Source organism: Sceloporus occidentalis, unplaced genomic scaffold (assembly GCF_023333645.1).
Source record: "Sceloporus occidentalis isolate IW3139 unplaced genomic scaffold, rSceOcc1.0.p SCAF_87, whole genome shotgun sequence".
Taxonomy (NCBI): Eukaryota; Metazoa; Chordata; class Lepidosauria; order Squamata; family Phrynosomatidae; genus Sceloporus; species Sceloporus occidentalis.
This window is the reverse complement of record NW_028317067.1, coordinates 3,424,323-3,451,334: the sequence shown is the minus strand read 5'-3', so window position 1 is coordinate 3,451,334 and position 27,012 is coordinate 3,424,323. Positions and strand designations below refer to the sequence as shown.

The 27,012-nt window shown below is 39.7% G+C and overlaps 1 protein-coding gene across 1 annotated transcript in view; it reads right to left on the bottom strand.

Moving 5' to 3' along the window:
* The window catches only part of LOC149284942 (target of rapamycin complex 2 subunit MAPKAP1), a 52,151-nt gene extending 26,097 nt beyond the window's left edge, over positions 1-26,054 (bottom strand). The window contains exons 1-6 of the mRNA XM_089496120.1: positions 25,796-26,054; positions 23,231-23,320; positions 21,509-21,657; positions 9,192-9,364; positions 5,587-5,763; positions 148-257 (exon numbers count right to left, since the gene is read on the bottom strand). Of these exons, the coding sequence (XP_089352246.1) occupies positions 148-257; positions 5,587-5,763; positions 9,192-9,364; positions 21,509-21,657; positions 23,231-23,320; positions 25,796-26,054 (958 nt within the window). The remainder of the gene's footprint in view (positions 1-147; positions 258-5,586; positions 5,764-9,191; positions 9,365-21,508; positions 21,658-23,230; positions 23,321-25,795) is intronic.
* Between the last annotated feature and the right edge of the window lie 958 nt (positions 26,055-27,012).

The following is a 27,012-nucleotide window of genomic DNA, read 5'->3' as shown; positions in this document are numbered from 1 at the left end:
AATCATGTAAATAAAAACAAATGCCTGGATTTGATCCCATGAAATCCTCAGCTGTTTGAGGTGGCTTATAATTGGTAACATAAGTAGTTGTGTCCCCATTCTATTGCAATTGATATTGATGGGTTCTAGACTGCTAAGCTCACACACCTGAATTTCTCTGAGATCCCTTCCTTCGCTTCAGGGCTTTTTCCAGGATCTCCCGCATTGTTACATTTGTACTGTCCACCTGGATCAAGGAGAAACCATGGGCCGCGTTTCTGTTGGAAAGATCGAGCAATACATTATTACAGATTCACATCATTTAGCCCAAAAGAGAAGCAAATGCATTGCTATACAATACCTCACAGAACCCATGTGACTATGCCATAAAGTCCAAAACCTAAGAAAGTTATAGGGGCGACAGGCAGTCTTACTGTTTTGTGCACACGTCTGCCCTGTATGTCAAATATCTGCTTTTACATGATGTACCTGATTGAGGAACTGATGGGATTATGAATTGCCCCTACTTGTTATGGGCATTCATTATACGTTTGGGCGTCTCAGCCTACCTAGGGCATATAACTTATACCGAATATACAGTATGCAATCTAGTCTATTTACAAACTTCCCAACATTTCAAATGATCAAAAAGGGACGCTGGTTCCAGGGGTTTGTTTAGAGACGTGTTAATAGCTATTTATGACTAAAGCTTTTAGGAAAAGAATAATGCACTTAATTTACATAGTTACATCACATCTGCTTTTTTAATGCAATCATAACAAGAACATATTCTGGGGAAGCAGAAGAGAAGTTTGAATCCCAAAGCACAGCTTTCCCTTCTAACGAGGGATACTCTGGGTGTCTTCTAGGTTTAACACATTAGAGGGGCAACTGGTGGCTTCTGCCGAGTGAAGATACAGTATGCGCCCGCATTAGGCTTTGCTTTTGTTGCTGAATACATAGAACGAATGCAGGACTCTGTATCCTTGTGCTATACCTGTAGAAGGCTCACCGACCTGCCATGTATAAAGCTGGTAATGATAAGTGAAACCTCCTCCTGACTTTAATGATCCTGATCATTCTCTGCTAACAGGTCTCTCCATCTTCCTTTATGGCTATGGCCTGTTTCAGCTGGGGCAAGTAAGGAGGGGGCACGGAAGCCATGATTTACTAGGGGAGTCAGGGAGAGGAGGAGATGTGTTTCTGCTTGTCTGACATTCCTCCCAGGTCCAATTCAGATTTTATAAATTAATTTTGATGGAATGAAGAGGAAGCCTATGGGTACACGCTCTACCTAACACCCATTCTATTACTTTCATAACACTGGTTAGTAGTTACAGAACCAACTTAAAACAAGGTAATAAACTAAGCTGACTGGTTAATGTAAGTGGCTAATGCATAAGCTTACAGACCACAATTCTCATGGAAATGCAGGGACACGTTGTGTAAATCCCTGGGGAGAACAGCTATTGGACTGAGGGGTACATACTAGACTTGTGCATTTGGATTCGCACAAATTGCCCATTTAACTAAATTTGCAGATTTCATAATTTCATGCAAATCACCAAAAATAAAGCCTAAAACTAAGCAAAAAGTTCAGAATTCTTAGTCTGATTTCTGCAGGCTGTTTCACTTTTTTATTCTCTCAATGTCTCTCTACCTTCTCTGCCGACACATTCTGCTTCCATGACTTGCAGTTCCGCTTCTGTGTCTCGGATCTTTATTTGACCTCCCGCCGAACATCCACCAAAATGGTGGAGCTTCAGGTGACGTCCTCTACCCTAATCGGAGGGTTGTTGTAGAGGAACTCACCGGAAGCTCCTCCATTTTGCCCTAAGGTAACCCTGTGTAAACTTCCACCACAATGGCAGAGCTTCCTGCGATGTCCTCACCCCCAGTTGGAGGATCAGAGGAGATGAGGCCACTGGAAGCTGCACAGTTTTGGCGGAAGTTCGCCGGAAAGTTATGTCCACGCAGATGTGGACGAAGAAAAGAGATAAGGAAGAAAGTGGAAGAAAGGAGAATAAGATACAAGGAAGCCGCACTGCAAGACACAGAAGTGGACGCGGAAATGTGTGAGCATCGGACAGCACATTTAATTTCTGAATCTAAAATGCCCTGAGTTTTCATCGAAACGAAACAGGCAGGAAATTGTTTTTGGACAATTAATTCAAACAGGCCAAAAACGAACTAAATCGTTTTTGCCCATTTCCCCATGTCTAGTAGATACCAGTTTGAAAAGATGATTAGGTTTAAATCATGCAGGAGAATGAAATTATAGTTTTTAGTGGTAGCGCTTTCATCTTCTTCATAAACAAACTAAACCAGTTCTGCTATAGTTTACAGAGCGCAAACCGTGTTGCAGCCCATGAGAACGAACAGCATGAAGAAATTGTAAGCTGTATGGCGAGTAAGAGATAATACAACTACAATTCCTGACTGTGGAGTTTTCTGATGGGAATTAAGTTTACACGCCATAGAGGCACCTATTTCCTCACCACATAGAAGGTGACTTTACCTTTACAACTTAGCAGAAAACCCTGCCAAGATAGAGAGTGATGTATGGTATGCCGTGTTCATATTGCTTCTTTTGTAATAGTTTATCTGTGTTCTGCTACCATAAAAGACCTCAGAAACACTCACAATGAGACTGAACAGATACAGGGAATCAGCTGACAATGCCAGCCTTGTTATCCTGTTCACTCGGCTGAAGCACATACGAGGCACAGATGTAATTCAGTTCCTGGCGTAGGAAAGACAGTTAGCGACCTTATCTAACGTTCTCACGGTCGGACATGGGCACTCTGAGTGTGAAATGACTGCCCCTCTTCTCATGGCTGATCTCCCTCAGTTATTGAATGTCTGCGGCAGATTCTCTGCAGACCACCTCTAGCCAAGGGACGCCAGCCATTCAGACTGGGCAAGCACTTCGTTTGCACTGGCATCTTTGCACATGACTTCATTACAGGTCCAGTGACAGTATAAATGATTTGCAGTACACCGAGTACAGTATCAGTCTTCTAAAATGGATTGCTTTACATGAGGCAAAGGGCGGAATGGTGTTTTTCACAGAGGAGGTCCCTAATGACACAACGTAGTGACATCGTTAATAAGGACTGTTTTAAATGATCAAAACCATAATACCAATAAAGCGATATTATGGAAATTCAAGCCATTAAGTATCTTAAGTGAAGGATTCATAAAAATATATAAATCCCATGGGCAGCATTATTAGCTAGTACACTGCACACTCATATTCATTGAGTAATCACCATTCTGCACTGGTGGATAGCTGACTGATATACCCCCAAATTAGCCTGAAATTTTAGAGGTAGGGTAGTTTTACACCTCTTTCCAAACCAGTAAACAAACATATAAAAACAAAGTCCAGGCACTGGCTCAGGGAAAGCTGGGGGCGTGCGTGAAAAGTGCTGCCACTAATTTCAATAGGGGCAATATTCTGCCACTCATTGATCGCTTCAAGCAGCCAATCAGTGTCATACCAACTGGACCATGGAGGAGGGCAGCCATTTCTGTGTCAGGTAAGCGCTTTATTTTTATTTTGGAAAAATGCATATTAAAGCACTCACAGAGTACTTTAGTATGAATTCTTCTTTACAGGTCATATTGGGGACATTAGACTGTCCCCTTAATAATGCATCTAATAGCGTTCAGCGGTTTTATTAAAAAAAAACAATACTTCCATGTGTAAGGCTAGTGAGAAAAAAATGGGGAGTCCAAAATGTACTTCTGTTGAATTGTGATGCTTTAATTTCGAGCCAAGAATCTGAAATTTGGCCTTGCTCCATATCATATTACATCGTAAAACTCTACTGAAGTATTTAACGTTAGTCTATAAAACCCTGACTATGACCCATATTATTGAAATTGTTGTTTATCGTGGCGAATCGAAGTACTGTGATGTGAGCTCATCTACGGTGGAGATTCTGAAGAGAGAAGAACCGGCTGCTCTTTTAGAATAGGCTATTGGCTACGGCCATCACTGCTGGCAAGAAGTTCCATTAGCGCACAGCATTTTCATCTTTTCAGCCAGCAATTAATGTGATCGAAGCTGGCAAGAACACCAAAAACATTTCAGCCGAGTTTTGGTCGACATCCGGACAGAAAAACTTGGCAAAATATTCACAGACCAACAGTTTACACAAAAAGTATCACAGATTTCAGCCCAGCTCTGGCACCAGCCACTAGATCTGATCACACAGAAGTTTAAGCGTGTGTTTGTCCATCTCATTAGCAGGGAGGTGAGATAATTAAAAGAGCAATGAATGCCACAAATTGGTCATTAATCATAGGAAATACAGATAACTGTAAGTGAAAGTGATCCCTCAACAAACTATTCACCCCAATCTCCACGTTATTATAGCACAAGGAGCCGGACAACAAAAATCACACATAAAAGAACCATCGATCCAACGCAAACCAAACTGGCATGCCAACTGAATCTGATGAGCATTACGTAGAAAAGGAATCCAGACTGAAAAATTAACCAGTTCCAATGAGAAATGAGATGCATCTGGTACAACGAATCATTGCGTTCCATAAAATGTACTATTCTTTCAAATGGCTTTTGAGAAAATAATAGTTTCCCAACTTCAGGCACAGGTGAACTTCTGTAGGTTCTTAATACTCTGAAGCATCCACTTCAGTTTACCCACCTTCGCTTAGCGACCTGAGGGGGGGCTGTAACTGAGGTTGTGGACCGCTTATCTGTAAGGTTGTGGGGGGCGCAGATAGATTTGTGCTACTGTTAATACTGGACTTCTGATCCTGCCATCAGTTTTATGAATAGCTAGGGATAAAGATCCCATGTTATTCCAGCAGAAGCTGGTACTCTAAGACCCTAATAAGTGTTACCACCAGTCAACTAAAGAGGTGCTGATGGAGATATGAACCTGCTAGAGTATCCTGGGACACTAGGTCCAGCTACAGCCTTACCCCCTGCAACTAATATTTTTACATCAGGGGTTTTACATCCAGTTTAAGATCTATTCTTTAAAATGGGGGGGGGGTTGTTCCAACATACGATCACAAGTTATTCTGAAAGTCCATGATAACATACCATTCATGTCACATTTACAAAATAAATACTCATGCGATAACAGCAGTTAAACAATTTCAGCACAGTAAATGGCTGCCATTACACCGATGTTTGGGTGATTTCATAGATAATACATAGAAACTGCCACAAAGTTCTAAACTGTAACAAGCCAGACAATGCATTTCTAAAAGTTCAGCTGTCCAATGCGTTATTTTTCCCTTTAACACATTAAGTGCTGTTTAAAACATCAGTTGCTTGAAATCCCCTTATTTTGGCCAGTCCTCCCCATGCACATTTGCCCTCCTGGGTGGGCCTACGTTTATCTTCTGATCAAAGGACTGAGGATGCCGAAAGGATGTCCCACGCTGGACCAACACAACTGAATACAATTTAATCGTAAATTGCCTTAATGATGCTCTCAATTGCTGTCATTACATACCATTCACACAGCTATGAACTGTCATATTTCACTTTCTTCCTTTGGGTCACCTGTTTTTATTGCAATGAAGGTAAAACAGTAACGGTCCTCATTATCACAAGATACTTACATCTTGACGAAAAGTGACTGCTTTGCAGCCAGTCCAGGGGAAGAATACTTCTCCACGAGAGCCAGGGTGCTGAATCCAAACTTGTGTATGGGTTCATTGGAGTCCAAAGGGGGGAAATCTGTATCAACCTCTCCATCGTCCTCAGCAATATGCAGGCAGTACGAGTCCACGTTATCACTGCAGGAAAAGACACAGTCTTAGGGGTATTGTATCAATAAAAAAAGAGTCTGTGGGATTTAGATGATGTAACACCAGAGACATATGGAGTCTTCTTTTGGAATGCATTGAAATATCTCAGATTAGATTTGATTCTTGGTTTTATCACACAGCATACTCAAAGTTGCCCATATGAATCTTGGACCTAACAGCAAATTCAAAGCTTATATGATATGTTAAAAAATGACACAAAACAATATTACACGATTAGGTACATCATACAGGTAGTTTGTGCGGATTAATCACTATTTTCTTTTGAGATGACAAAATCAACACTACATGATAAAAAGTATTTAATTCCCCTCCTAATTATTGAGTTTAGGTATTTCAGGTATAAAATCAAGCGCAGCCATCTCCATAGACAAACACTGGCAGTTGAATGGGTCATACTGAACTGAACCACATGGTCTTAGGATGCCACCTTTGCCACAAGTCAGTTTGTGAAATTTCTGGCCTGCTAGATCTGCCCGCAGTCCACTGTAAGGGCTATTATTGTGAAGCATCTATCTAGGAGTAACACGAGCTCCACCACAAAGAGAGAATGTAGCGTGTAAAATTTGTCTGTCCTCTGTAGAATCACTCAATACAGAGCTCCAAACTGCCTCTAGACGCAACATCAGCACAATCACTCGTCGTCAGGAGCTTCATGAAATGTCCCTTTACTGGGTAGCTACTGCTGCGTTAATTGGGGCAATGGGGCTATAAGATTTGTTAACTACAAATCAAGGACTTTACACCTGATCTCAAGGATCATTCCCTGTCAAAGCTTCAAGACACAAAATCAAAGAAGGGAAGGGATGGATAGTCAGCCATTAAGTAGGAACCACGCAGAGCCCAGGGAGATGGCCACAAGTGTTTATAAAAAGAGTAGGACCAGCTTTCACTGCAAGCGCCATTGAAACAATAGGGACCTCATCATAATGTGGATAAAATCTTCTTCGCTGTAGAAACAGGGCTATAATTCAGCTGTGCAGAGTGTCGGGGGAAACATCCGCTGCTAAACATTCCATGGAAATGCTTCATCCAAATAAAAGAAGAGAGGTTCGAAAGGTTTCATTAAATTGATGTATGCGGTGTTCAGCATCTCAATCATACGGGCAGCAGAAACAATGTGCTCTGCGGTCTCTTCGCAGGGAGAGAAAGCTTTAAAATCCCCGGCTGGCACATCTTGCACAGGGTACTGCTGGGTCTTTGGTGTACTAGGAACTCCTACTTTACCCAAACGATGATGTTTTAATATGTTCTCCTATTAAGTCTGCTATTATACTTTCACTGTTAGTTAAAGCAATGTTCAGAATGAAAACAAAAAAGGGATAATAAAAACAAGTTCTTTGAAGGGGCAAAATGATCATGCCTTCAGTCCTACTGAAGGATACAAGAGCGAAACTTCACACAATCACTGATATTGCATATCCATGGGCAGCTAATACCATATTCATATATTATATGGTGGGTGGCCACTGACTGTAATTCCATATCTAACACCGGGATGGGGCTGGTCAGATACATATTTTCTTTAGCTACTGCCTAAGGCATTTACTTGGGTGTTTATTGCAATTTCGCATAATGGGATCATTTACCCCAACCTGATCCTTTCTGTGATACCTGTATGTGCCTTTTATGTCACTTCTTTTGGTCAATGTGTATAAGACAGGCCTGCATGGTGCCATTAAATATTTATTCTGCCATATATTGTGTGGGACGGTATATATATGGCTGGAACACTCGACTAGCCCTTCCCAAGCGTTCTCATTTTTGTATGTTTTAGATTTTGTTGCAATGAACTGCTCTTCTGCTACTTTAACTTACTCACAAGCATCCAAACTCCTCCATTTAGAATGTGGAGTTTTAATTGCATGATTGATGCAGAAATTAATTAATCGCAAAGTGCATGCTAATTGTTTAATTGCTCGCTTGATCTATATGGATCATTTTCGGGAATTAAAAGGAACTGATTTACTCTGGCTATTGATTGAATGTGGCACTGAGTTATTTCGCAAGCTACCTGATTTGAAATTCCCTCAATTAATTCCCAAAACCTTTTGCTTCGCAGGCTGCTGGATGAGTTTGCCCCTTCTGGCTGCTCTGTACTAACCTGTCACGCTTAAGAGATATTTATTATTAGATCCGGCAAGTAATAATGACACATTAATATTAGCAGGAGCTGTTCATTTCTACAGAATGGATTGTCAATGAGGAATTAAAACCGATATATTTGTCAGTATCAATTTTCTCAAATTCTGCTGTGACCTGGATGGACAAATTATTGGGCACTTCTTCTTCACGGACAGCTTTTCAACAGCCATTAGCTAGGAAAAAGCTCTCGTAGCAGCGCTCAAGCGGTATTTCACCATTATTTGTCAGGTCTTAGCTCAAAGCTGTGGACTTCTCAGAAGATAGCTTGTTTTATATATATCTGTATTTATATAATTACAGACACACCGCAATTTCGTGAACAGATTGGTAAAGGTCACTCATTTACTATAAATTTGCATAAAGCATTATAGAGCATTATTCACAGAACTTTTTGGAATTGTACCCTGCGAACGTCACGGTCAGCGAACAGAACACTCAGAACATTTCAGGTGCAATGCGGTACCAAATAAGAAATAAGTCAACTGAAGCACGTGAATTATTATTATTTCCCCTGATTGCCTCTCAAATCCTGCTTTCAGGATATCTTATGCTTAAAATCACATACATCCGACAAACCTATCAACACTCTGCTCCCCAGTGGTATGATATCCATCAGGAATGGGGAGCAGCACGCATCACACTCAGGTCGCACACATTACACTAGGACATAAACCTGGTCATTCAAGAAGTGTATTTAGGTGGGACCCCAACAGCCCCTGTCTGTGACACCTCTTCCTCTTGCCATGTGGTCTCTAGCAGGGTGTCGGAATGTGAAATTACATCCAATGTTCTGCCCCTGAAGGATGTGGAAGACGGGTACATCTACAGTAGCTAGGCACAGACTCTTTAGTGTAAATTGGCTGGCTACAAGAGATCTCAACAGCACAAGAGTAAACCAGATTCCCAATAGGGCAATCTCCCCCTGGAAACGCATCAGAGGGGTGGCAGCACCCATTACCCTCAGGCAGGCGAGTGTAAGCCATCTGAAACCCACAGATAATCAAGAAGGAATTCATGTGATTTTGTACTTTATGGATCTGCACGAACATGGAATTCTTTGTCATAGACCAGTTGCAAGCATTAAATAAAAATGTCTCAATCAAAGACCCATCTAACAAGGAATATGGTTGAAAACACCAGGTTTTAGCCTAAAGTAATGTTTTATACACCCCACTAATGCACTAGGTTTGTGCTATACTGATGGCTTATGCTCTTCTAATACTGTAGTAGTAGTAGATGCAGGAAGCCGTTACTTGAGTTTAGGCTCCCGTCCCTCGGTTGTGTACTGCCAGCAGATGAGGCCGATGAGGTCGTGGACCTTGGCGTTCGCAATGGTCACCACAGTCATGGGAAGTAGCTTGTCCTGGCTGGTTTGCATGGAGAGGTATACATCGATTTTCTTAGTGGCTGTGGTTCCAACATGGCCCTGTAGGAGAAACGCAAAGGGAGATTTTTTTTTAGACTGCAGATAGCGCAGTGGAGAGACCTGTGAGGCTTTGAGCGTTCGTTCAGGAGACATGGAAAAAAAAATCAGATTTATATTCTTCATAGAAGAGAAGAGATTTATCAAACTGTGATAAAGCATCCTTAATTCATGTCTCATGTGGCAGTGTTTGACCTACCTGCAAAATGTACGGACAAGTAAACCCTTTCAATATTAATGCTAATGTTGACAGACAAATGGTTCTAATAACCGTTCTTATGAAAACCATTATTTGCCGAAAAGTACACACATTGTGAATTAAATCACCTGTATTTAATCAGATACCATAGAATATGAAGGCGCCAGATCAAGCCTGCAGTCCCCGAGACCCTGACTCCTCTGCCACTCTTACTTATATATGACTTACATTTTTCTATAAATATATCCTCGTTCCAGAGTCTTACGTCACCTAACAACCCAGTGTCCTACTTGAGGGGGATCAGTGTTCCATTTTTTGTTAGAAATAAAGAATATTGCTGGGTACGAGTTAAATCTCTTTTGTCCTAAAAGTCACAATAAAGTGCCGAAAAACAGAAAATGTATTAATAAATTGACCAATGCAAATAAATGCATTACCATTCTTCCAAAAGCCTTAGGTTATAGAAATAGCTATCAATGGGTAATAAAATCACAAAAAAAAGTCTAGATGAAGCCTGGCCCTCTAGCAACATGCCTAAAAAAAACCAAAACAATAGTTCTTCGACGGTCTGACATATTACAAGCAAAAATGCTGAAATTACAAGTAAAAATATTAAAATGTGGTTGGCTAGAAACACAAAAAGCACTTTATTAATACTTCATGCGCATGCTAAAAGCGGAAAAGAGCATCCCTAACTAGCTCTAATAATCCGATCTGTTAGAAAGCAAGGCTATTGCTTCGTTTCCGTGTATAAGGGGAATGCTTGCTAATATTGCGGGCATCCCAGTAGGATCATTTGCAAGATTTATACTCAATTTTCACAAATATTCCCAATTATTTCTAACGCCCTTGCTTTACAGAAAAGTGCACCTGCACGTATGATGGTATTTGCCCTTCAGAGGTCTGTGTGTTTTATTTAGATTGCCAACCGAGGAAAGTAGAGTACTCTTTATTACAATGTCTTCTTACATTTATGTTTCAGATTCTTAAAGTTACTTGCTCCTAGAGCGCACTACACATTCATGATATTTGTGGCTGTTACATATACATATACATATATATATATATATATATATATATATATATATATATATATATATACACACACACACACACACACACACACACACACAGCACATATGTTTTATCAATGGGAAAGAGTGTGTTTACTGGGAAGATTGTTTCTGCTTCCCTGTGTGTCGGTATATCAGAGTCTTTACTCAATGGTGATAACTTTTTATTACGCAAATAGAAACATCATGTAAGCTTTAAGGACCTCAGAGGTCTCTTCAGAAAGCAATATGAAGAAAAGACCTCGGAGGGTCTGAATGCTTGTGTGGCTACATTCTTCTCTCGTCTGATCCAATAAAAAGTACCAACTTCGAGTAAAGACCCCTTTTTTACCCTTTTTCTATGGCTTAATCCATTTTCCTTATTCCGTATGTCTGCCTGATTTACATGATAAAAATGACCAGGGAAGACTCTTGGATCGCGGCATGCATAGCATGGGCAAAATATGAGAGAGGGGTATATGACAAACGTTTTAACATATAAAATAGTTCGATGAAATAAAGGGAAGAATGGTTTCTTGGGGAAGGGAAAATGCAAAGACAAGAGGTCGTAGCCTAACATTTTGGGGTGAGAGCCTTAGATGTAATGTAAGAAAGTGTTTTCTCGCCCGGGGTGTGACGGATAAGTGGTATAGCCTGAAAAGGTTGGGTTTAATAAAAGTGCATTTAAACATCTATGTGATAAACATAAGTTTGTCTTGAACAAAGTATATACTCACAAGCCATCTAGGGAGCCACGTTGGTCCAGAGGAACATGCGGGATGTGCTGCATGGCTACTCTCTAATACATGCGCACTGGTGTGATCACATGGAGCCCTGCATGCACATTGCTCAAGTAAAGTTGCCAGCGGTCCCTACCCGGTTGCTGGGACTGTCTCACCGAATTCAGAACTGCTGGCAGTTATAAGGAGCATATGAGATATTACAGCAGGTAGAGGAACTGGGGAGAACAAATTCTCTCCATGTTGTGTCACTGGACTATACACATCTATATTATCAAAGTTTTTGAACTTTATGGCTACCTGCCTCCCTTTCTGGCAATATATATAATATATAATATAGGACATCTCCCATAATGCTCAGCAGCAGCAGCTGGAGGGCCGCAGGTTGGACACCCCTGATATAGGAGGTAAAAGCTACACTTGTCTACTTGTTTAGCCAACGCAACTGCTAAACAAATAATTTTCATTCTTAACAGAACCTAATAATCCCATCTTTTCGTTTTTTACGCGCAGACATAGCTTCCCGGCGTTATTTATGTCGCGGATTGATATAACTCGGTGAAATAAAGCGCACGTATCTGTTGCCCCCCCCCACGCGCACTTTCTTTTACAGGCTTGTAAATAAACTTGCATCACGAGTAAGCGAGTTCATTAGAGATCTAGACATTAAACCAAAGGAAAACAGCCACATAAAAAAAATGATTTGCTGCCTACCTACATGGCCAAGCGAAGTGTCGCAAGTTAACCGTTTTCCGGCCAAAATGGACATTACCTTCTCCCATATGGGGGAGGCTTTAATAAGGTCATTAGGTCTAGTAAGCCGTGCATTGTTTTTACCCTGGGGGGGGCAGTGATGTAAAGGAAAGCAACGCATTTAACTATATAAATAAAAGTTCAGGATGGCTTAAATTGACCCTAGAGTCCAAGGCTAGAAACGAGTATTTCTTCGTTTGTATTAATTATATTCACTGCTTTTGAATGGGCTCTAAAATTAAGGCTATAGAACACCGACAAGAGTCGATCTTCATTGTGGTCGCTAGATTTGTGACATTTTATGGCACTTGGCTATGTTACATAAATGAAACTGTAAATAAATATTTGCCACAATGTTACTGTGATCAACACAATCTATATTGTATCATCTTTTCCTTTGCGGCTAAAATATTTAGTGTAATAGTAGCCAGTTACGACGAAGGTCTTTCCATAAAGAGAAATATGACTTCGGTAACAAAGCTGTAACTTAATGAGAAATTCGAGATTTAGGGAGAGTGGCGACAAACGAACAAACAACAAAAAAAAAATATGTAAATACAATATTTAAATTGTCCGTTATGCATCACACACCAGTATAAAAACAAGAATTACATGAGGACTGAGGGGTGGGAGAGGGTGGCAGTATATCTATTTAATTCCACCCCCCCCCTTCACAATACTAGGCGTGTGGCAGGATTTAATGAAAGTCCGCTGGGGAATGTGTTCCTCTTCTCCATTACTGGCTGATGGGTCTTGTGGAAAGGTTACGAAGTAGTCATTAACACGCTCCTAAATTATACGGCAAATTTAGAGCAATCTTGAAATGACCTCTAAGACAATTTAATTCTAGACTTGCTGGGAAAGTGCTTTTAATGCGAGACTGCTCAAACAGAAGGTTTTTGGGTTTGTGTGTATTGTATAATATATATATATATATATATATATATATATATATATATATGTACACACACACACACGGTCTAATAACCATATCCGATCTACATGGCTGTAATAACTCAAAAAAACCCATAATAGGTATTATTTAGGTTTTTGTTTTTTTCCAAACAATAAATTGGGCTAACCAGATGGCTTATAAAAAAAAATGCATCTTCCAGATCAGCAACGATATTAACGAGGCATTACAATTAGTGATGTCTAATGGTTTAAAACTATGTGCATCACAGCAGATTCATTAAACAACCCAGCAGCGGCAATATTTCTCCATGCGCAGAGGTAGACCGTATATATATATATATATACGCAGACAAATCTTATCTATCTGCAGAAGTTTGGAAGGAAAAAAAAATGTCAAGTAGTAGGTATGCCTCACAAGGATGGAAAAAACCCCAAAAACGTACTTCAAGACATGGGAGCGATGAAAATAACCAGCAACGTGATCAAAAATTTAGGGAGAAAACCAGCACTTACTTTTTGGGGAGAATAAGTGTGAAATAAAAAGGATCCTCAAATTCGTACTTCTGGAACAAGACTATCATATACTACATGTACAAAAACCGAATCGTACATAGGAGCATTCCAGACGGATCAAATAATTTCTTATCAATTAGAATTTTACACTCCACTTTGGGTGGCGGGAGGGGGGCTAACATCGCTCAGTACCACGGCTATTATTTAATTATGGGGCCAGATGGTTTAAGGCTCCGTTAGGCAGAATCTTCCGTGACAAATACTTTATCTCCACTGCAATCATCGCTACAACATCAGCTCCAGGGCTGAACTAACGTTCATGTTTTATTCCAGCCACTGTTCCTAGAGTACAACTTAATTCATGTAGCAAAAAAAAAAGACGTGTTTCGCTTTTACGGAAACGGCCAATATGCACTTCAATAGAGGCATATGGAAAAAATACAAGCATGAATGTGTTACACTAGCGGAATCATTTTTATGCAAAAAATACATCCAATTTTTTTTTTCTGATCGGTATTATTAGGAAACAGATCAAAAAGTATCGGCGCTCCTAAGCTTTCAATAGTGATGCAGTTTAAAGTATAATTTGGAAAAATCGGAATCTGTTCTGCGGTAATAATAATCTGTAACAGACCGTAATTTCTGTCCGACTACGTATAAAATATATACATTAATCTACAGGCCTGGGAAAATTCCTCTGGGCAATGGAGTAAGAGAATCTAGCAATTACATACAATATATATAACAATGGGCTGGCTAGTAACGTCTCCCCGGGAATATATTGTGCGTGGCACGCGCATGCGTATATGCAAATTCCGATAATAAAGCTGGCCAAAAGCACCCTATACTGTTTGTTTTAATTTAAACGGAAACGCCGTTATTTGTATCCATTTCCGCGCACGCGAACATAAATCCCCCTCTGCCGGGCTGAACAGGATGCTCCTCCATTGTCTTAAATAAATATCAAATGCCTGCAAATCATTGTGTTAATTAACCAGTGGTGAGAGCGGCCCAGCGGATGGAGGAGACAGATCTCGCTGAATAGATGGTCCAGGTGCTACCTCAGCTGGATCTCTGTTCCAGTTGCCAAAGAAAAGAAAAAAAACCACATCTTTTTTCATTAATATTCTCCCGTTGTAGCAGAAAGCATACAAACGGCACATGGGTTTACCTGAAAGGGTCAGTCCCCGGCAGAGGCACACAGTGACAAGGATGTGATCGCTATTAGTTTGCAGAATATCAAGAAATATATAGTCTATAATCCAGAAGCCAGATAGAAAAGTTAATAGAATGTTACATTTTTACTTGAGAGATTCATTCATTTTTACATGAAGGTTCATCTTAAGGACCATACAGATTCCATGTAGAATACAAGAAAGAAACCATTAATAACAAAACAAACAAAAACTCCGTTTTTTGTGTTATAGAAAAACATGAAGATGCTTCATACATACAGAGCGATGGCAGAAGAGGAACAACGGATCCATCTAGTTGGTATTTAGATCACCTCTTACCATTAATACTTTAGGACGGGAAGTCTGTTTATGGATGGTGTCTATTTCCCCTTTCTCTAGCAAAAGTGCATTTTATTTGTTGTTTTATGAAATACATGGATTTCTACTTCTAGGTTATTCCTCCCCAAATGTATTGCTTATCATGTGCTTTAAATGCCTGCTCGCTAACATATTTAACATACCTATATATATAAAAAAATATATAATTGGGCAAAATTATATAATTAACTAGAAAAAAATATATATTTATTATTATAACATAACATGCAAAAAATACTTAAGCCGAGCTGCACAGTCCCGTTAACGAATCAGTTAAACCTATGACTTTTGTGACGTATCAGCGAACACAGGTTATACTTTAACGAAATTCATTAAAACTGTAATTTGTGATTTTAGATGAAGATAGGTCTTCTAAAACCTCAACTGTGAGACTTTAAGCTGGGAAAATGCGTTCAGAATCATAACCCGTGTGTACAACTCCTATCCAGCCGTTTTAATCCCTTTTCTAACACACACCAAAATGTCCCGTCTTATTTTGTTACAATAATCTCTTCGTTACAGTTTGAAACATGTAAGACAGCTTGTCACATCTGGTATTTTAGGACTACAATTAAAGCCTTCCAAGGTTTGCTAACCTGGTTGTTCCATCCTGAAATGTGTATCTAGCATGCATTCTTCATCCAGGGTTGCGCAATGATTGCTGCCTAGTTTTAACTAATTTTCAGCAACGTTGGGGGGGGGGGGGGGCAACGTTGCTGTTGATCCAGGAGAAGGCAAAAAAGAAAATCCACCAACATTGAAGAGATTTTCAATTCTGCCTCAAAAAGGGAAACAAATCCTCCTGTGACTCCAAACTGAGAGTAGAGTGGAAAGTGTACTGGCAACCAACTTACTCAACTTGGGACGCAACCTGACCTAGGTATCTCAACAGCCATCTCTCATCCATATTATATATAAAACGTCCCCCTTCAAACTCTGGTGGGAGACTCTTTGTTTATTGGCACTCATAAGTTGGCCAACTACAGCTATGGAACGCAAGAAAGAAGCACGTTCATAGACCTGCATTCAGATGCACTTTCCAAAGGGAATTGAGTATAATTCAAAAGGAAAGGAATAAAAGCTATACCAGTAAGTAAATGACAATCCTAACACGCATGTGCATTGCTAGGAGAACATAGGCAATGTTCCTGGAACAAGGTATAGGGTTACATATAAAGGGTCCCCTTTAAAAGGATAGGCTCCCTTATCCGAAAAATATTCAACACAAACTCCTGTTTTAAACGATTTACGATTTACCCCCACGATTTGCCCTTCACTTTGAGAATGTCGTACTGAATATTTGGCTAAAGGTTTCCCCCCGGAGAAGCCCTCCGCAGCATCCTCTATCAAGTGGTTTAATTGTACCTTTCCACTTTCTGCCTTGCCCTAAGAACCAGGTGAATTAATACACTGGGATCCGATGTGTTAATTTGATGTAACTTTTTTCCTCCTTGACAATGTGTCATTAATTTGTTCGTGGGCCGTGCTTGCTCCGGAGCGGTGACAGATTCAAATGCTGGGTTTCTTTATCCTCGTCTCCTTTCTTCTTTCTCCCGGCACGCCCCAGCCTGCTGCTTTCCTACGGACCGCTGTTAATTTGTAATGAAGTGGCATTCAGGAGGGCGCCTTGATTTTTAATTCCAACTGTGTCAGATCCTTCAGGAAAATTACAAGTTTCCCTAGTTGCAATTACTGCCAAGCTCCGCTGATGAGAGGTTTGCAGAAACTGCGCCTTTGTGGAGCAGGTTGGATGTAATCAGCTGAAGCGGGTTTATCTCGACAGAAAAAAAATACAAGAAAAAAAACAACAAAATGCTGCTTTTTTCTCTCCTCCATTTAAAAGGCATCTCTTAACCCTTGGAAACTTGGGGGGGGGGGGATAAAAACCTCTATGAAATCCCAATTTTGCTGTCAAGTTAATTAGCGAGTACTGTAGGATAAGAGTGGTAAATAGCTCCACATTAGCATAACATGCCACAAATACTGTAATGTGGAAAACAGAAAGCCCCCGGTGAACAAAGGAGGGATTTCTGAAAGGTTCTGAACCTTATACTCATAACTATATAAACACAGCCTTTTCTTGAATGCGCTCAATCATTAAATTGAGGTTCATTTCCACCCGGAAACATGCAATTTAGAACATTTTAAGCACACTAAGAACCGGTCAGCTGTGTTATAAGTTTTTTTTCCTCCAAAAATGTCCAGTTCTATATTAATGAATTAATGCACGGCCCGTCTCTGGCACTCAAAGGGAAAGTTCCTTGTGATCAGTAAAGCAATCTCTGTACGCCGGGTATAAGCGTCGACCCTCTTCCCCCTATTGCACTGGAGAACCGGAACCTACCTCCTAGCATCATCAGCATTAGGAATGGGCTCATACTAGCCATGGCAATGATCACAGAGCATTTTCCCTTTGGGACTAGAGCCAGGCACCTAGGTCAGCTACAAAGCCAAGGTGGAACGTATATCTAAGCCGCGGCAGGGGTTAGGGTACAGCGCAAGGTGTCCCCTTAAGACACGCAAAAAATAAGCTCTACTCTTCTACCCAAAAATGATTCTTCTGCTTCTTCTAGCGCTATAAGGCCCTATAGCGCTATAGGATTTTTTTCCTTGGGCAGATTTTTTCCAGGATTACTTGATCGCAGCAGGAGATCCCGTTAACAAGTGTCCCCGTTAAATCCTCACCAATCCATGCAACAAGGTTCATTTTGTTTTCCCAGCAATACCATATCTTTCCAGTTATCACCAATGCTTTAAAGTGCAATAAAGAATTATTCGCTCCATTAATGTAATATCCAGGTAACATAACTTTTTTTTTTTTTTTTTCTTTTTTTTCAGGGAAGAAAAGGAGAGTGATGGAAAATGATTCTTAATTTTCCCGTTGTCCTGCTCTATTAAAGCTCATTATAATTCCTCTTTTTATAAGAGCTTTTTAAAACCATTACCTGCAGGGAAGTTAAAGACAGAGCTATTAAAAGGTTACTTTAATGTGAATAATAGCCTCCCCGATATACTCCAGTTAATTACTATTGGAAACTGGTTCTATTTTAATTTAGGGCTGAGCGTTTAATGAAGGATATGCCAGGGTAGCAATAATGACAACAAAAAAATTATTCATGGTCAACAGACCTATTACCGCTGTCTCGTTTAAAGAGATAATATCTTTTCCTGGTTCCGCATAACTGCGTTCCGCAATCAAAAATGACATTTTTTTGCCATTTCTCCTCTTGTCTGTCAAATTAGAAAGAAGAAAACTGATTGATATTGCTGGCTTTCGGATTGTATAAATTGATTTCCAATGACAGAGCGAAGGCCTTTCTGAGATCGGGGAGAAGGTAAAAGGGACAAGCCTTTCTACAGAGTGGTAATGGGTATGACCTGCTTTTGAAATGCACAACTTAAGACATATTACGCTCAATAATATTATTTTACGTTGCCCATACGCAGCACATACTCAACGCGTAAAAAATACATCGGTAGCCGGAAGTCAAAACTAAATAGGATGCTGTGCATGTGTTTACTTATGTAGTATGTATGAACTTACAAGCCAAATTCATGCACGATTAAATATTTTAAACTTTTAACTCTTTCAGTGTCAGGCGCTAGGTACTATTTGTTACGTCCCGTTTACCCATTGTACAGCGCTACAGAATGCGATGGCACTTTATAAATCAATAGCTATATCCTCCGGTCCGAAGGATCTTTGTTTTAAGAATACAGGAAAGTGGATTAAGAAACTTTTTTGGCATTTTATTTTGTATCGTTTCATTGTGTTTAACCCTTTCAGCGCCAGGTTTTTCCGTGGGGGGGGGGGGGGCTTCTTCTCTGTCTGGCAGCTGTTTTCCGGGTTATCTTTTCTCCAGTGCTTCTATATTTCAGTTTACTCATCTAAGCACTTTTCATCCAACCAAAGGGTGTCCTCAGCCCCGGCGTATAACTTTACATGAGTTCCACGACACAGATACAGTAAAGCGCTGTGAGAAAAGCAGGCATGTGCAGAATATGAAGGCGATGTCGCTGTGATGGGGACGTCTTATTCAAGTTCCGCTTTAAACGACGGCAGTCCTAATTATGCGATTGGTGCTCGATGAAGAGAGCAGCAGGCGAAAAGTGGTATTTAAAGACGGCACATCCCAAAATGCTGCTAAAAGCCATTAACCAGTGAGTGTTAATTGAAGCCATATTCATATTCATTTGCACTCCGGGCCCTGATAAAAATATTTCCCAAGGTACGCTTTAAAAGGAGTCTTAATTTAAGGAACTGCTACAATCAACACTTATGAAAATTAACAGCTGAGTAATTAGCGCTCATGAATTATGCCATAGCCCATGCTCGCAGGCATGGGGATGTTAGAGCTGATGAACCGGTTGGGCCTTATGGGGGTCCCCAGGATGATCGAATATGATTAACCCTGTAGCGACAGACAAGGGTGAAATCGGGGTTGTTAATGCTTCCTGATTGCCCTGTGCATATGCAGCAATATTGATTTAAATCTATCTCCGTGTCTCCCTCTGCTGGGTTGCTAACCTGTGCACCTGCTACTATTTAAGCAAGCGGTAGTGCCTCTTGTTAAATTAAATTAGCCTTTATCCCTTTTTAGTGTTAACTTTTAGTATTCTTTTACTTAGAAAATATTTTAAAGGAATACTGCATTGAGATGAATTTATATTTACGTTTGCCTTTTCATTCTAGATTCCAAAGAGCAGGATACATTTATTTTGTTCTTGCTATAAGAATATTAGAAATCTAGTGAGTGTGTGGTGTGTGTGTGGTGTGTGTGTGGTGTGTGTGTGTGTATGGCAGCCGCTATATATCATAAGCATGGGTCAAAATAGCTCTGTTACATGAAAACGCACCACTAAACATAAACTCCAGTGCAAAATTGCTTTTCGTAGGCCATTTCGAAGTTCATACCGCCTTCTTTGGAATCCATACACCTCCATCCCATTCCTTTGCCTGATGTCCCTCTTTTCTGGGAGCTCAAAATGTTTGGCGTATTTAAGTCTTAACAGAAACCAGCTGCCAGACAGAGAAGACGCTCCCATCTAAAACCTCACAAAAAGCCAAATAATACAAAGAAAACTCTGCGTGCTGAAAGTTGATACCCGTTAGTTGCGCCAACATAGGAAAAGTAAGGTTACATAAGCTTTTGGGCCCTGGGATGTCTTCTTCAGATGGAATAATGTGTATAGAAACAGCAGAAAAAGTTTGTGTAAATACCAATAATAATGAGTTAAAACTACACAGCAGCTATCAAGGAGTCACTGCTGCCTTAAAAAGTATTGGTAAAGCCTCATCCCCAATCATACCTTTAACCCCATCCGCTAAAACAAATCTCCCCCTTCGGTCAATTGAAATGCTGGAAAAAATGCTTAAGAGAGAAATCTCTTACCCTGCACCCTAACGCGGTTTACAGGCCACCTGGCATTCTTTATGTAGCAACTTTAAAGCTCCGAGCCACAGGTACTGTAGTCTGGAGGAGATTCAAGAATAAGATATGTGCCATTGGAGGCACAGACCGCTCTGCTCCCTCCAAGCCACCCTAAGACAGTGGCTCGGTGAACATTGTAGGCTATTGTAGGCTATTGGGTGAAATCCCGTGAGCGTTCTGCCTCTGACAGGCATTCCACTTTAGAATAAGTCTTCAGATATAATAGATACTCAGCCTCAATATTGAATTTAACACCACAATATAGTCGTGCGCATTAAATGTGCATGCCTGTTGGGAGCATGTACACCACATATACATATACACCACTTGACACAGTACACTGAGTACAACTAAATATGAACATATATTTATCCATAAAAACAACCACACACATACACACATCAATGTTATAATCTGTGTAAGGATGATTGCAGAGCTTCTTCCATTCTGTAGGGGAAAGTAGGGCAATCATTGGCCCATATGGCTGTTTTTGGACTCCATTGATCATTTTCAGATAATAGCACTAGTAAAAAACAGTAGCTAGACTGCTGGAGGTTCATTTTAATCAGGCTGTATACACCATGGCAGCATTACAGTATTTTTAGCAACCTAAACATTGCTTGACTTAAACCTCTTGGCAGTTGTAGGGATAACATCAGCGGCACGTCCTTGCCCGGGCTGCCTTACTAGGAGTTGATTGTCATATTGGGATTTAGTTCCCTTGTGCTCTGCAGCTCTCAATGGGCTGAATGGGGTGATCAGAGGATTTCCTTGACATTGGTCCATTGAAACTGGATGCCTGTGCAGACTATAATAGTATTTCTAGTACCCAGGTCGGAGTACGGGTATAAGACATCATCACAAAAGGATGCCCTCTCAGAGTAGGGCAGGGGGCAAGGACTTGTATGAACCCTTGGGCAACAGAATAAATACATCACAGAATAACCATGGATTTGACATGCCTCTTGAATTTTGCATCATGAACCTCACCTTGCCATCGAATTTGGAGTACTCATTAAATGGGTTGTTTAGCTGTAAGGGACACTGTTCCAGACGCACAGACAGTATAGACGGCTTTCCTGAGCTAAACACTTTCTCCTTGAAGTTTTTCTTTTCAAACAATGAGCTCAACTCTTCAGCTGCAAGGAAACCAAATCAGTATAAGTGCCAAATAAGCGATACACGTCTTCTCTCTACTACTTTATCCCTACAGCTAGAATAGAAAGAAATGCCACTCATACAGAGCATCCTCATTTTTCTTACCTTACTGCAATTCACACAAATATCATACTTCTATTTTAGACATGGTCTTAAAGGAACAGTTGAATCCTCGAAATTTTACATTAAACACATGAAAACTGGAACATGGATTGTTAGGTCCAATTCCAATGATTAATTTAACCACATCCCCATTCCCAGATGATTCTAGTGACACCAAAAAGCATTAGTATGTATACTTCTTATATAAAATACACAATTCTGTCGGTAGTTCAGAGTTTGCATTGTGCTGTACTGCATACCCTACAGCTTGATCAATAGCTTTTCCGTAAAACTGAACACAGAATATTCTTTTCCCCTTACATTAGGAAACGTGAAGAGCAATCGTCTATGGTTTTACTCTTTAAGGGTGGAAAAAGAATCATGTTAGCGCCCGTACATTCACCCATAAAATCAGTACTGTTTAGTTGATTTCCATAAAGTCACCAATATTGTTAAACAATGTAGAAATATGTTAAATTATGGGTGTATATAATGCTGTTGCATGTCAAATATAACAAAATTATCTATATTATACAGACAACATCACAATAAGGATCGTAGGAAGGATGATGGAAGTTAGTTATATGTTAATAATGGCTGACCATACCTGATTGGCAATAACAGAAGACAGAATGGTCACTGGAGAGTTACACAAACCTGCCTTATGGTCAATAGGGTTTATATTTAAAGCATCTCCTATATAATCAGGTATTATCTGGTTTAGACAGATATGCTCAGTGAGACTTTTCCAAAGTGTAGAATTAGCCAGAGCTAGCGAAGCTTCAGTCGTTGGGTGATCATTCAACAGGAACGAGACCGTGTGACAAAAAAGATGGAGAACCCTTGTTCATTCCAAGGGCCAAGACGGCTGCAGGGTCTCTAGGGGCCAAAAAGTGGACTTCTGGCAACTTGCATTTGTATTTATTTTTGTCTTGTCGGTTGTACCGTAATTACTCTTTTTAGATACATTGCGTTAATGTTTAGATGTTTAACTATATAACTTTACATTACAACTGTCTGTGTTGTATTTTATACAAGGTATTCAATCAATATACCTTTAAAATAAATTATCGTAGTTGGCAGGTGTTAACTTTGGCAGTGATTAAAACAATTAGAAATAATAAAAACTGTAAATATAAAGTATTGGAGTTTGTAAAAATGATTATGCTGAAAAAGTTTCAAAGTGATCTAATCAATGGAACCAATGTAAAAACCCAATTAGCAGGAACATTCTATTGGTTGCTATAGTGATAAGACCACTTTTAAAACTTTGCACCAGAATCACTTTTTATAGATAACCATGTAGTGTTTTGGATGGCAAATGCTGGCTTCACTTTCCCACTCTGTTCCCTTATGGGAGACCAATTTAGGAACCAGATTGCAAAATAGCAAATACTATACTACCAAAAATAAGCAAATAAATATGCAACTTGGGGTAGAAATAATAATTACCGGAGTGACTTGTGTTCCGATCCTTCCATTGCACATTCTTACACTTAATCTGACTCTGTCTTTCTTTTCGCAGGCGTTCCAGTTTCTGAGCTTGAAAAGAAGAACGGGGTTGGGGGGGGAGATAAGGGTACATGAGAGACAGAATTAGTTTGTCAATGAAGTTTCCTGTGAACAAGGATCTAAATTAATTCCGATTTCATGAATATTTCATACGGTGTGAATTGGAAGATGGGGAAGGGGGAGGGAAGCCTTTTGCACGGGAGGAGGATAAGCATAAAATTGTTGAAAGCTGACACCAAGTTCAGAAAATACTAACAAAAACAGGAAAATGTTCTTGATTTATAATTGAAATTAGGGGACATAAAACATTAATACAGACCATAAAGATAGTATTAACATAGAAGGGAATCATAAAATGTGAAAACTTGCGTGATTAATAGGACAGTTCGTTATATAAATCATTAATAACGGTCTTAAAGGAATTTTAATGTACAAATGAAGTCCCGTGAACGTTACAGAGTGTGCATAAAATTACCGATATGAATTACGTGCCCCTGTTTCAAAAATTAAAGATAAATGAACTCGGGCTCAACTATTAAAGTTTTAAATGTAGAATCCTTTATCTGAAAATCAGGAAAAAATTATAAAATGTCACCGCTATATAAATTAGCGGCGTTTTTCTATGGTAGGACGGAACGGTTTATAGGTAATAAACGAGGTGATTTGTATCCGTGGCAACATTAGTCAAATGTGTGCGGCGAGCGAGAAACGAAGGACCATTTTTATTTTATATACCCTTAAAGACGCAGGGTAACCCACCGTAAGGGGAGCCTAGCGCTTTGATATCTGGGGGCACGTTTGTGTTTGATCTGGGAGATCCTACCAGACATTAGTGATTTTCCTTCATTTTTTAATCTACAGCCCATATTTTATGGATCCCCGAACCCCCCAGTAGGCAATATATACTTAATTTATCTTTGCAATAAAATCCAAGGTAGCCAAACATACTCTAATTGTGTTTCGTTTAGAATTTTATTTCCAAATAATCAATAAAAAAAAATGATTTTGACATAAAATGTCGTTTTGGAGACTGTAATCATTATATAGGAAAAAAAAAGTTGAAACTGATACCAAACCTTCAGATGTCACAATTCATAATTAAAACACGGATCATCATCAGGCAGCATTTGAGAGCGGATCGTGTATAAGGTAGCAGCTCATAAATGCAAAATGTGTCCCAAGATTTTTCAGAATACACAAACATTATAGAAACATATGCTATAAACAAAAAAAAACACATAAAATATAATTTATAAAACTTCAGACACTAAACACACCTTAAATTAAAGAGGATAGTATGATAATATTTTTCTATAATGCTCCGAAGCCAACGCGAAGCAACTACACACTGGTGCATTTTCTTAAGTATACAGTTAATTATGTTTGTTCTGCCTTCTTTCCCTTCTGCCATTTAACCCCGTCTGGACTGACATGGGACCGCGTTTAAACTGCCCTGATAACACATAGAAGCTCACTAAGGTTTTTTCCTATTTAAGTTTTATGGAATTAGCAGATTTACAGAAATAAATGAAGACAGATGTGTATATATCTGTCCCCTGGCAGGCCTTAACATTTATTTGATGGTTTTTAACAGGAGGCACACAGCCTTAATTAAGGGACCTATATGGAGTACGTGTAGAACAGGGAAGCAGTAATAATTTGTGAGTTATGGTAAGGACTAGGCTTATCCTAGAATACCGTGAGTTGATGAGGCTGTAAGTTAGCAATTTTGAAGGTACTTACTGAAGAAAACCAGTCGAGACAAGAATACCAGTTTTACAAGCTGGTAAGATATTAGATAATGAAGCCTTAAAATTCTCCACCTCTACAACTAATAGACAGAGACATTAAAACCTGCAACTCAGACTGGTTAAAACCTGAAGATGTGGTTATTAATTCCATTTGGGGATCAAGAGGAAAATATATTTATTGCAAATCGGCTGCACTACATCAAGGGACCTTTTTGCCCACATCTACTCTGACAAAGCCAACACTATATGGCCTATGGTCCCCATATACATGTATAAACCCCGAGAGACTGTGACTGAGCACTGATGAAACTTCAGATATTAAATTTTTTTGTCCGTTACCTAGGCTTACTTTTTCAACACCCCAATGGAGGCCGTGATTTAAGGAGTATCATAGCTGCACTACAAGTCCACAAGACATAGAGACAGTTCTGCCGCTGCCCTTTAACTACAAAGGACTATATTGCCGACCCATTTTTATCCGCCTGGGACTTCCATCAGATCTAACCACTCAAACTTCTCACCTCAAGAAACTACTGAACAAACATACTATTTCTGTGAGTCAAATTGTTATGTCCCGTTTACCCAGTGTACAGTGCTACAGAATATGATGGCACTATATAAGACAATAACAATAATACCTGTAGCTACCTTCTTGATTAACCAAAAGTAGAATTTGCACCGATATGAATGTAATAGTATGTAATACACTTCTGCGTAAATCTATGAAATACAACTTTTCCTATGAAAGACTTACCCGTGTTTGACCTTCTTCTTATTCCAAAATCCCAGCTTGACGTGATATCTACCGACTGGGCATAGACAAAGCCCTGAGTCTCTCCTCCATTCCCTTGGGTCTGTGTAGCGTTATCTCCAGGAAATGATGACGGATACAGCTTCTCCAAATCCACATCATGGTCAATGAGAACCATTTCGCACATGCCAGTGTCATCGCTGGTGACATGGGATTGGCGAATGTGGGCCAATATAATCAAGGGGTTGTCCAGAAAGGCCATTCTCTGCGCCTGTGAAGCAGAGGTTTCCTACCATGAGCTCCTGTGATCCATGTAGACGTTTTGCCCTGTAAAGTAAAGTTGTAGTGCTAATAAGGCTTTGACAAGCATAAAAATTACAGTTACGATAATGCTTATTTGGTCAAAATAGAAGCAATCTGAACTAATGTTTTGTCCTGAACAGAACCTTTAAATGTGTGATAACTGTACATTGTCTAAAAGCAAATGTCAGGCTAAAACTATGAGCACCAAGGAATTACCCATTGCCCTCACCGGTATACATGTAGCAAGAGAGTCTCTATATGTTAGATGAATACATATTTCTTAGACATAACATAACCCAAGAACTTGGCATGAGTTCTCCGCTAAACTAACCACTTGCCAAACCTGGAAGAATAACATACATACTGTAATACATACAAATGTATTAGAAAAGTGGTCTCTTTCCTTCCAGAAGCAGTTGGTTTACCTAGACCCGAAGAATACACATATTGGGATTTATTCACTAAATCAGCAGCTGAAATGCAGAAAGGCAGGGCTCGCCAACCGCAATGTGTATTATTATCAGCAAGCTTCTACTGCAAGATGTGTCAAGATGACCCAATGTACTGTATAATTACAGGATACTACGGTGTCCTCCAAACAATAAATGCATACAAGAGTACTTTGTAAGTAATTTTATACACATTCATTTAGTTAAAAAAAAAAATAATAATAATATCTTAGGGAGAAGCTGCAGCTCCCTGCTTGTAAACCTTTAAGCAGCCAATCAGTGACAAGAAAATGCTCCTACTGCAGTGTTTGTCGAGCCAGCACTCGAGCCAAACATCTACTTCACGTAAAAATCGCTGGTGGCGGGGAAAGGGGCAAATGAAACTCTGCCATATAAGAAAAGGCTTGGGGATTTTTAGGAACGTATTGCTTCATACTGGTGAGATGACAATTGCATATAGTACACAAT